Raw genomic sequence first — 12651 nt, 5'->3', positions numbered from 1 at the left:
TTTCATCCTTTGGATTATCTGCCTCCATTACAAAGTCTCACCTCCCTCCAGTTATGAATGTGTTCTACAAGGTTGGTTTCACAAACACTGGAAGGACAAATAGCCACTGCACGGGCTCTGCCATGAGAAGTACGTCATAATACCGATTTTGTAAACGCCCATGTAAATGTGGCCTCTTGTTGCAGGCATGATCTAGTAGAAGGTGAAAAATTATGGAAGTTAAAAAGCATTTTTGTGCATTTTCTTTCCTACACCCAGATTTTGTTAGGGACCTACTCGTATCTCAAGTAAATAGGTTATGAATTTTGTATATAGTATTTCATGTTTTGTATTAGTCCTAAAACTCAAACCGATTGGTTGAACTGAGATTTTTTGGTTAGTCTAGCTTTAACCTAGATATTTGCACCTGAGAATATTGAGGAGAACTTAAAACATTAGAGTGCAGAATTGAAAGAAAAACAATGGCAGGAAAGAAATGTCGTTTCCGGAAGCAGTAAATTCAAAATTTAGTAGGAATTTGTCAATAGTCACTGTTCTTGGAAAAATAAAATAGTGGTATTTTAAGTGAATAAATATGTATTTGGAGAATGTTTAGCTGACTAATATTAATTGTGTTTGAGGACAGGCACTTGACAAATTCTTTTTGATGAAGGTTACCCTATTTTATAATCTCAACCCATTTGAGAACCAGGTGTCCTAACAATTTCCCACACTCCATGTTACTGAACAGTCCTAAACACATCAAGACCTGGGTAGTGGTAATTCTCCTTTTATCAGGGAGCGCTTCCCAGCACTTTCCCTGGAAACCCTAGGATGGATCTCAATATACTCCGTGATCCTGCTCTGGAACATTTTCTTGTCCCTCCATACCCAATATTCTCCTTTATACTCACCCATAACCTGATCCATTCAGTGTTACTGCAGTCATGGGGGACGAAGTAAAATTACATCTGTCCTGTCTGAATGGGTGAAAAAGTTCCAATGACTAAAAAGAATATTAATTTAGATTTTTACACCATTTCAGAGACTCAAATCTGAGTCTGTGAAATGCAGAAACCTAAGTCCAAAGAGTATTTCTTTGAATGTCATAATAAAAAATCTGAGACAGAATAATTTAATTTCATCCGCTTATTCTTTAAGTTTTTTCTTCATGTTGATGTTCGGAATGTTTCTTCAAAATAACAGGCACCTATTCTAAGCTTGTTCATAAATAAAGAAAAGAACCATGGAAATTATGCATTTTGAGGTTAAAAAGTACAGTACACATGACGATTATGGTCTGGCATAGTTATGAAGCATGACTGTTAACACCTATATACAGTTTTCTCAATTTCACCAGATTAATTAATAGCAAAGCAGACAATATATTCTTTAAAAAAGGCAATAAAACGTATCCCTGCAAATCAAGAGAAAGTTTCCCATTGCATAGCAGTGCCAGGAATGGTAGACATTTATTATGTTTTTGCAGCACCGTCTTTGTTCTCCATTCTTTTTCCATTCCCCGATCCTTGCCCTGGTACTTCTTAAATTGGGAAACAGAGGAGGAATCCAAACAAACTCCATCAACTTGATATTGGGCTCACGTTGGACTGGACATACTGCCACAGGGAGTTGGTGAATTTTAACAATAACACCTCTGGCTAATTTGGGGAGCTTTGTACTTCTAGGTGAAGTGTGTAATTTGTCAGTATTATACAAGTACACCCAGAGCACTACAAAGTATTTCAAAGGTCTGCTAATGGGAGAAGGCCAGTTTATTGTTGACAGTTCAATGATCCAGCTTTGCTCGCATTTTGTACATTGGAAGACAGTCAAAACGTGTTTCACCTTAGACAACTTTTTCAAGGCTGTATGGTCAATAGACACATCTTTAAATATATCTTTCCAATGGAAACGGTGCACCAAGTGCCACCCTCATGCCTACATGTAAAAATATATTAAAAATCTCCAATGTCAAGGAAATGCCTAAGTACCAAACGAGTGACTAAAACACAAGATAGCCCTCAAGGGTCTGGTAAATAAACTGGAGCCTTGAAAGGAAAGGCGTACATAACTTAGTATAATGGCACTAAGTATTCCATAAGTATACAACTATACATGAATTAAAGCATTATACTTGGAAGTCACGTACCTTAAAGGCAAGATAAAATCTATCCATCCAATTAAAAAGTATGAGATGATGACCCTGATAAACCCATATTGTCTTCACCTCGGATTACTTGTGAAAAGAGGAAGGGGGTATTTAGGAGAAAAGCCAGTCAGAAGTACACCTATATAGTTATCAGGTAATTAGTCGCTAGCATAGTCAGGTTGTAAAATGTAAAGTTTTCACCAAATACGTGTGTCGTGAGACGTTTACATCCTCAAAGATGCCGCGTACCATTTGAAACCCCGGCAATAGAAATCGCAGTCGGACCCGAAAGTAGTCATATGTTCGGCCAAGAACAAGTGCCATTTTGTAGGGGACCTGGCCACTGTAGTTCCACAGTAGCCAAAATCAAAAATACATTACATGTGTTAACAATTTATTTTTTTAATAAATAGCAGTCGGGCAAAACATTCGATTTCATAAACACAATTGCTCTCCATTGTAATTAACGTCACATTATCAACATAGTACGTAAAGCAATTGATGGACTGACAGGCCTGAGTACGCGCCATCTTAATATTCTTCAATTTCAGTAACCTACATTTAAGATAACACTGACTCCATTCATGAGAAAATATATTAGGCAACAAATAGTAAATGTGTGTGACCCAGTATTTGTATAAACATGTTAAAACATAGTTATCCTTTGTAGTTGATCCTATGTATTTGGATCGATAATTTGGCAGATATGTTTCGAAGCTTGTCATCTTGCTGCAACATATATTTGCCAACAGAAATAGTCAATCCGTATGACCCCATCCCTGTATAGACACATGTTAAAACATATTAGTCCTTTGTGTTGATCCAATATATTGAATCAACAAGTTTGGCCAATGAGTTTCAAAGCTTGTCATCTTGTTGCAGCTTACTAAAGTCGTAGAACATACCAAGCATTTCTAATGAAGTGCATGGGCCAAAGCAAATCATGTGTCCTGCAAAGCCTGTGTCTTAGACAACTTATGGTTCTATAAGGGGATGCCTTGGAGCCAGACATTGTGCATAATATTCATACACCACTGACACCTCTTCTCTTGTTCAGATGTAATTTGCCAAATTCACCCTGCTATTGCAAATGTGAATAGCCTTAACAATGTTACTTATCAAATCTAACCACTCTTCTGGCTTGTGGTATTTTGGGCTTTCTCAGACAAGGACTATACAGACGTATTGGGCTATTTGATCTACCTCCAGTGAGCTGTATCATTTCCGACCTCATGGTTGGCTCCACTGGAAAATTTGTAATCTTTTCACTGCCTCAAAGGATTATTGAAGGGGTTGTTTTTCATGGGGGAAGGAGGACTCAGATGTTTCATTAGACTTCTCTGCTGTTTTATGCTTGATTCAGTTTTTTGTGTCTCAGAACCACTTATTTCAGTTGTTTTCTTTCCACATTTCATTTTCTAGGCTTTGTTTGATGGGCGAGTGTTGATGATTGTTTAATGCTTCACAAAATTCCAGGGTGTGATACTGTTGTGGATGAGTGTTTGTGGAGTTAGTTTGCACCCCATTCACTGCTAAAAACTATTCTAATATGCTATTTTTAAAGAGATGTATTGGATGATTGGGCAAAATCAGTTTTCCAACATGAATTGTTCTTCTTTGATTTGTAACTCGATTCCCTCCAGCATGAAGGTGAGGGGACTCATGTTTTAAATTCCATCTTTTACATTACTCCTCAGCTATTCACTTTTCAGACCATACATCTTTATTTTAAGGTGTTTTCCTTTTTGTTTTACCAGTCATGTTTTAATTGACACATACACAAAGCACAGACCTTAAATTCATATTTTTTATTTCCTTTCTAATTAAATTAAAATGTATTACAATCATTTCTTTACTTTCCCACTGGGTTTGAGCCTAAGAACCTGGCTCACTTAGAAGGTGTATTATTTAACTTATCATGGCCTTAACTATTACTTAGGCCTATTTCTAACCACAATCTTTCCAGTTTAGTTCTTCAGTTGTCTGACAGAGCTAGTTTTCTAACATTCTTCGGGTAGCAGGTTAATAATATTATGTTCTTGTCTAATATCTCTATTATGCCCTATATATTGACTCAAGGCACCACAGTACGCTTTTGTGTACAGTGCTCTTCGTAGGACTCCAATCTATTAAAAACTCGGAAGTCTTGAAATGCACCAGGATTACATTTGCAAAGTGCTTCTTTCTTTCATCTTTGTTGGCACAGGGGAATATTACACTAATATCCTATCAACGACCTTTGGAACCCCTTAAGTAAACTTTAATTGTAAGCTCAGGGCTCTCCATAAACCTGTACCTTCTTTCACACACTGGCGTAACCAGATAACAGCAAACTGTGCAACGTTTCATTAGTTGCCTCTCCGGTGGGAACCCTGAATATTGAGTAGGAAACATTGTCCGACCTAAATGTTGTGGCCAAAATATCGAGGGAGAATATATTTAAAGTATGTATAGATTTTTTTATACCTAATTCAACGTAAGGGGGCCTTACTGATATGTTTATATTCAAGGTATGTATTTGTGGAGTTAAAACTAGTAAACTAATACTTCCTCTACATGCACATACTTTTTGATATTTTGTCCTGCCGTATTCAGTAGTTATATGAATTTACCTTTCCCTAATAATTTAATGCACCAAGAGAGCCATATACTAGCGTGGTTTCGCTAGGAGGGTACAGATGTTCAACGGGGAAGTTAAAATTGTTTGATGGAATTTCTGAATACTGTAAATAATATTGCTTTTCTCAGCCTTCCTTTACAGGCTCCTGAATGGGCTTAGAGTGTGATTTGCAAAGGCATTTGGCCACTAAATGACAGTGAGGTGCACAAATACTAGTCACTGTAAGATCAAAACCAGCATTGATAGTCACAAATTGTGCATTTACACACATAAATGGATTTACAGACCTAACAAATTACACTTGTTTGATGTCATTTTTATGTGTGTGTACAACTCCTCATGGGAGATGTTACTAGTGCTCCAATAAAATAATCCCTGCAAAATATTGGTGAACATCCACAAAATCATATTGTTTACAAATATTAGAATATTAGAAATTTCTAGGTAGTTACCTTCCCTGAAATAGGACAAAAAATTATTGATGTTATGTGCAGGAGTATATCCGTTTACACTGTACAAAGTGTGAGAGAACACACTCATTATTTATGAGGATATAGGCAATGCGTTACTTCAAAGAAAAACAGTTAACAGATACTAATTGAACGATGCCTTGCATTTTCCCATTCTGAAATATAAGTTATCTTTTGGAATACATACATTTTAGTGGTACTCCTGGATACCTGCTACACTCACATTATCACAGGAGGATGATTGGAAATCTTTGTGAATTCTAAATAAGTCAGAAATTTAAACCCAACCTAATAGTAACACAACATGATCACATTTCAGGGTTTCTTTGTTTGTAGAACATTAATGTATTTGTAGAATGTCTGAATTATTTGACACTGTGTGCATCCATGTTTTTCAGTACTTGAAATCAGACACGGTTTTCTTTAAAAGTAAGATCATTTTAATCCTCCTTGAATAGCACTTCAAGAAAATACTTTTAACTAGGATTATTCCCTTAAGTGATAGGTATGGTGATGGGTTCAAAATTTTTGGTTTTAAGGTAGATTCCAAAATGGCTCACGACACACTAGAATTAGCTTCTGTTGAGAGGGTAGAACAATATGTTAGAAATTATTTCTAATGACTACAAAGCCCCCGAGCCTGAAGTTTGATTGAGAATAATTTGATGTTTTTTTATTGCTAAAATATGATTTTCGGGATAAAGTACACCTGTATGTACACCATCTGGAAACGTTTCTGCTTGCAATTACTGTGTGATTCATGTCAAATTGAGATTTTGCTGCTCTGTCAGCTTTTGTCCCTAATTTAACACACGTTTCTATCGCCAATCGAGTTTATTGTGTTCTTTTGTGGAGCAATATCTCTTCATATTTTTGATTTTTTTCAGTGTGCTTGCCGAGGTTCCTCATTATATCAGAATATTTTCAAAGACATACAGTGCTTAAAACTGTGGCATAAATTTGCTCCAAGTGGTATAATTGTGTTCTGCTCTAGATAGCAGTGTCATGCTAGGGACTTGAATATTGTTTGTAAGGGAAACATAAGAAATGCAAATAAAAGTAAAGTTCAGTCACATATGTGCTACTACAGTATACTACCTTGTCACATATGTGCTACTACAGTATACTACATTATGCATAGAACAGCTGCTGTGCTCCGTGGAGGCAAAGAAATGTGGAATTGAAAGCATGACTTAAAAATGAGGTTGTCCTGTTCAGTTGATCACAGTGTTTCTGTTCTAAAAAGTAATTGGAATTAGGTTGATGCACCAAACGATGCATAATAGGCTCTCAGTGATAGACACAATGCTTTCATTTGCAATAGTGTTCAGTGAGAGAGGCTCTGCACTTTTTGTACTTTCTGATAAACATACTGTAGAAACTTGATTCAGTTTGTCCATTAATAATGACAAATACTCCGTCCTTTTCCTTGTAAATTGAATATTCAAATTGGTTGTATGACGGAACAATGCAGGGAAATACTCTGCATGCCTTTACCAAGCATTTTTCACCCCGCATTTCTTTAGAATATATATATGCATTTACAATGCATGGTAAAACATCTGTGGTAAAGGTACAGTGTGGTAAAAAAAAAAGCTTGTTCTAAAGGTTGTTTACCATTCAAATGTAATGGCCATTGGCCTGTGACTTCAGAGGATAGAATATCTAAGTGGTTCTTTCTTCTGACTCACTGACGTTTTTATCCACCACTAACATTGTAATATGTGATTTTCCAACTTGTATCCCACAGCTAGCAATGGGCCAAGCTGTGATCACTGGCAAGGAGGCTACAATAAGAACTACAGCAAAGGTAAATTCATGTCTTTATTATGTTAACATGATAACATCTATAAGTTGTTTCTCAGTGGAGTGTGTGGTAAGTTATGGTACTCTAAGAAGTTAACAATTCTTTTAATTATGTTTGCATCCTAAACTGAATAGAGTTGGTAAATTGCAGTTGTTGAAATATGTGAAAAAAGACGTCAAGAATAGGTACCAATCCACAATCCCTATTTTTAAAGGGTTTTTCAACTCAATATGCATTATCCTTATCATAGTAATTATTTGCATCAATAAATATTTGGGACAGGAAGGAATTTGAAAGGAGGCAATCAGCGTTCAGTGAGTTACTCATCATTTGAAGGGATAATTCCACTAATCAGCTTTCTCTTTCCATCGAAATATGACTTAGAGATATGTTTGTTTTCAGACCATGCACATAGTCTTTCAATCCTTCATGGAACATTGAACTGTCATAAAAGGTGTTAGACATGTCAGCCTTATGGTGCTCTTCCCCCAAACATTTTCCTTTCACCCCTCCCATTTTGCTGAATTTGTTTTTGTTGGCCTTAGGGCACTGTGCAATTTACTATTGCTAATAAGTGCTGAAGTGCCTGCGCCCACTTCCTAACAGATGGTAACATTAGATTCTAACAGATTGGCATATTTATATTACTTTAAGTCTCTAGTAAAGTGGTATACCATATTCCCAGGATCTGTAATTTAAATGCTACTAGTGGGCCTGCAGCACTCATTGTGCTACCCATTTAAGCAGCCCCTTAAAACATACCACCGCAACCTGTATGAAGTTTTAAACTGCTAAATCAACTTGGTGATATAACCTTCTTGCAAAGCCTAAAATGTTCTTTTTATTACATATAAGTAACCCCTAAGGAAGTTCTTAGACAGATCATAGGGAAGGGTGCATTGTAATTAAAACGTTGGGCACGTACCTTTAGGTTTACATGTCCTGGTAAAACTCAGTACTGTGAGGCCTACCTCTCTCATTGGACAACATTTAGTAACCTTGATGAGGGCACATGTCTGATTAGCAGCAGGTAGGAAAGTCAGGTTTGGTATATGAGGAATTCTGACTTAAAATCCTCCTTAATAATAAAGTTGGATTTTAAGTTACAATTCTGAATCTACCACTTTTGGAAAGTTGGCATTGTCTTGCCCTAACCATTTTGAGCCTACGGCCTGTTCCTGGGTCATATGACTAGGTGTTCTTAACTGTTGACCTTTGTGTATTGCATAAAAGGTCTGGGTGTTGGCTTGGAAATGTGCAGGAGGACAAAGGAAGACTTAAATACTTAGAGGACCTGAAGTTGACAGCCAGCTTGCTCAAATTATATGGCTAGACAAAGTAGTAGTACAAAATAGATTCAGAGTGACTGGACTGGGCAAAATGCAAGTATTCTAATTAAACTTCGTTAGGGCATTGGAATATAGACAGCAACATCAGTCTCATAGGTAAATAGTGCATACATGCTCCAGCAAAGAGAGCTCATGTAGCACACAGCATACTCTTTTTGGTCTGATTAACCTCTCTCCTCTCTTCTTCCACACCACCCTCAACAGTGATCTGTGAGGCCCAGATGAGTAACATCAAATTACAATTAACACCTAGGTATGTATTAAGAAGATAAATAGGTGCTATTTATATTGTAACAAACACAACAGTAACATTTAAATTATTGGAATTTCCTGCGATCCTCCACAGTAAACACTTGTTGTAGCGTTTCTCTCCAACTCCAGCTGAAAGCAATCATCATTGTAACAAATACTCAAATGCCTCCAGGCCACCAGTCTCAGTGGAGAGGACAGTTCTCTTTTCCCTTCATCACACCTGAAAAGTGTTACAGTATTTATAGAAGAATTTATAGAAAATAAATAATGTCATTGCACAATATATTTACAGTTTATTTCACTTACTAAGAAAATGATGCTAATTGGCATTGTTTGCAAATCCTAAATATGTTATTTATGAACTGTTGATCAACCGAATTGAGGTATTCTACATAACTAAATATTTCTTACATTCTAAATAAAGGTCTCAGTTTAATTTCCTAGAATAAGCATGTATTTAAGTATTCAGTGGTGCTATACATAAAAAAAAGCATTGGAGAAAAAAGGGCTTCCCTGACAGCACTCCCCCACTTGCATCATTCACTTCATCTGCTCTTTGTGAATTGAATATAACAATCAACAAAGACCTGCCATGATAGCGATGCCACATAAATTGAGAGCGAAAATTGATTCTATAGAGTAAGAGTGAGCGCACGTTTCTAATATGTTTAATTTCACAATGCTTGTGGGTATACAATATGTTTTTGTTCATCCTAATATATATAGACTATTGTCTATATGTGTCCCTTATATTTGTTGCGCAGCAAACACATCAATAGGGTCTGTTCGGGTTGCAAAGTGAACCAACTCCTCCTCCCTCCCTCCACCCACTTTCCGGTCTGCCATCCTGACACGAACTGTCCATCCTAATATATTTAGACTACTATTGTCTATATGCATCCCTTGTATTTGTTGCGCAGCAACCAAATCGATAGGGTCTGTTCGGCCTTTTGATTAAAAACACACACTTATTGGACACGCGTGTATTCGAATCCAACGTTGTGTATACATAAACACGCGCTAATGTTGCAAAGTGAACAAACTCCTCCCCCCTCCCTCCACCCACTTCCCGGTCTGCCATCCTGACACCAACTGTCCATCCTAATATATGTAGACTATTGTCTCTATGCGTCCTTTCTTAATGTCGCCAAGTGAACCAACTCCTCCCTCTCCCTCCACTCATTTCCCGGTCTGATGCTCTAATGTTGCAAAGTGAACCAACTCCTCCCCCTCCCTCCACCCACTTCCCGGTCTGCCATCCTGACACCAACTGTCCATCCTAATCTGTTCAGACTATTGACTCTATGTGTCCTTTCTTAATGTTGCAAAGTGAACCAACTCCTCCCCCCTCCCTCCACCCACTTCCTGGTTTGCCATCCTGACACCAACTGTCCATCCAAATATATGTAGACTATTGTCTATATGCGTCCCATGCATTTGTTGCGCATCAACCAAATCAATAGGGTCTGTTCGGGTTGCAAAGTGAACCAACTCCTCCTCCCTCCCTCCACCCATTTCCTGGACTGCCATCCTGACACCAACTTCCATCCTAATATATGTAGACTATTGTCTATATGCGTCCCTTGTATTTATTGCGCAGCAACCAAATCAATAGGGTCTGTTCGGCCTTTCGATTAAAAACACGCGCGTATTGTACACGCACGTATTCGAAACCGAGGTTGTGTATATATAAACACGCGCTAATGTTGCAAAGTGAACCAACTCCACCCCCCTCCCTTCACCCACTTACCGGTCTGCCATCCTGACACCAACTGTCCATCCTAATATATGTAGACTATTGTCTCTATGCATCCTTTCCTAATGTTGCCAAGTAAACCAACTCCTCCCCCTTCCCTCCTAGACTTCCCGGTCTGCCATCCTGACACCAACTGTCCATCCTAATATATATAGACTATTGTCTCCATGCAGCTATTGTAGTTGTTGCGCAGCAACCCAATCAATAGGGTCGGTTCATCCTTTAGATTAAAAACACACGCATATTTGACACGCGTGTATTCTAATCCAACGTTGTCTATATATAAACAACGCTGTGTCAAAATTTCAAATCAATTAGTGAAGAACTTCCGTAGATTTAAGCTTTTTATCAAACACACATTGACATTTTTATGTGTCTGTTTGTGCTTTCGATTAAAAACACGAGCGTATTGGACACGCGCATATTCGAATCCAACTTTCTGTATATAAGAACACTCACGTATTCGAATGCAACGTTGTGTCCAAATTTCAAAACAATCAGTGAAGAACTTTGGGAGATTTGAGATTTTGAACAAACGAACAGTTACATTTTTATTTATATAGACTAGCTGTACCCGGCCACGCGTTGCTGTGGCTCAGTCTGGGTAAATGGAAGAGACAGAAAAGAGTAAGCGCACGTTTCTAATATGTTTAACTTCACAATGCTTGTTGGTATACAATATGTTTATGTCCATCCTAATATATGTAAACTATTGTCTATATGCGTCCCTTGTATTTGTTGCGCAGCAACCAAATAGATAGGGTCTGTTCGGCCTTTCGATTAAAAACAGGCGCGTATTGGACATGCGCATATTCAAATCCAACGTTGTGTGTATATATAAACACACGCTATTGTTGCAAAGTGAACCAACTCCTCCCTTATCCCTCCACCCACTTCCTGGTCTGCCATCCTGACACCAACTGTCCATCCTAATATATGTTGACTATTGTCTCTATGCGACCTTTCTTAATGTTGCCAAGTGAACCAACTCCTCCCCCATCCCTCCACCCACTTCCCGGTCTGCCATCCTGACACCAACTGTCCATCCTAATCTATTTAGACTATTGTCTCTATGCGTCCTTTCTTAATGTTGCAAAGTGAACCAACTCCTCCCTCCTCTCTCCACCCACTTCCTGGTTTGCCATCCTGACACCAACTGTCCATCCTAATATATGTAGACTATTGACTATATGGGTCCCTTGCATTTGTTGCGCATCAACCAAATCGATAGGGTCTGTTCGAGTTGCAAAGTGAACCAACTCCTCCCTCCTCCCTCCACCCACTTCCTGGTTTGCCATCCTGACACCAACTGTCCATCCTAATATATGTAGACTATTGTCTATATGTGTCCCTTGTATTTATTGCGCAGCAACCAAATCAATAGGGTCTGTTCGGCCTTTCGATTAAAAACATGTGCCTATTGTACACGCACGTATTCGAAACCAAGTTTGTGTATATATAAACATGCGCTAATGTTGCAAAGTGAACCAACTCCACCCCCCTCCCTCCACCCACTTACCGGTCTGCCATCCTGACACCAACTGTCCATCCTAATATATGTAGACTATTGTCTCTATGGGTCCTTTCTTAATGTTGCCAAGTAAACCAACTCCTCCACCCACTTCCCGGTCTGCCATCCTGACACCAACTGTTCATCCTAATATATGTAGACTATTGTCTCTATGCGTCTATTGCAGTTGTTCTGCCGCAACCCAATCAATAGGGTCTGTTCGTCCTTTAGATTAAAAACACGCGAGTATTTGACATGCGCATATTCGAGTCCAAATTTGTGTATATATAAACACACGCTTATTCGAATTCAACGTTGTGTCAAAATTTCAAATCAATCGGTGAAGAACTTTCGTAGATTTAAAATTTTTATCAAACGCACATTGACATTTTTATGTGTCTGTGTGCTTTCGATAAAAACACGCGCGTATTCGACACGTGCGTATTCGACTCCAACGTTGTGTATATAAAAACACTTGCATATTCGAATGCAACATTGTGTCCAAATTTTAAAGCAATCGGTGAAGAACTTTGGGAGATTTGAGATTTTGAACAGACGAACAGTTACTTTTTTATTTATTTAGATTACCATCAAGAAGGAAAAGATAATCCAATTCATAGAGATGCAGCGCATATAGGGGAACATGCATCAAGCCATTTTCCATTCGCAAATGGAGGATTCGCAGAATTGGCCCATTTGCGTACAGAAAAAGACAATTTCTAATGTATCAAAGCCTTGACATTCGCAATTTAGGTA

The 12651-nt window shown here is 38.1% G+C and overlaps 1 protein-coding gene and 1 long non-coding RNA gene across 3 annotated transcripts in view; one reads left to right on the top strand and one right to left on the bottom strand.

Moving 5' to 3' along the window:
• SHISA9 (shisa family member 9) overlaps positions 1 to 12651 on the top strand; it is a 1140149-nt gene that overhangs the window by 508272 nt on the left and 619226 nt on the right. Inside the window, exon 3 of the mRNA XM_078663164.1 lies at positions 6972 to 7031. Within this exon, the coding sequence (XP_078519290.1) occupies positions 6972 to 7031 (60 nt within the window). The remainder of the gene's footprint in view (positions 1 to 6971; positions 7032 to 12651) is intronic.
• LOC144784418 (uncharacterized) overlaps positions 1 to 12651 on the bottom strand; it is a 464308-nt gene that overhangs the window by 317141 nt on the left and 134516 nt on the right. The window lies entirely within an intron of this gene.

Source organism: Lissotriton helveticus, chromosome 10, assembly GCF_964261635.1.
Source record: "Lissotriton helveticus chromosome 10, aLisHel1.1, whole genome shotgun sequence".
In the NCBI taxonomy this organism is placed as follows: Eukaryota; Metazoa; Chordata; class Amphibia; order Caudata; family Salamandridae; genus Lissotriton; species Lissotriton helveticus.
The sequence above is the reverse complement of the archived record's forward strand: the minus strand, read 5'-3'. Positions and strand labels throughout refer to the sequence as shown.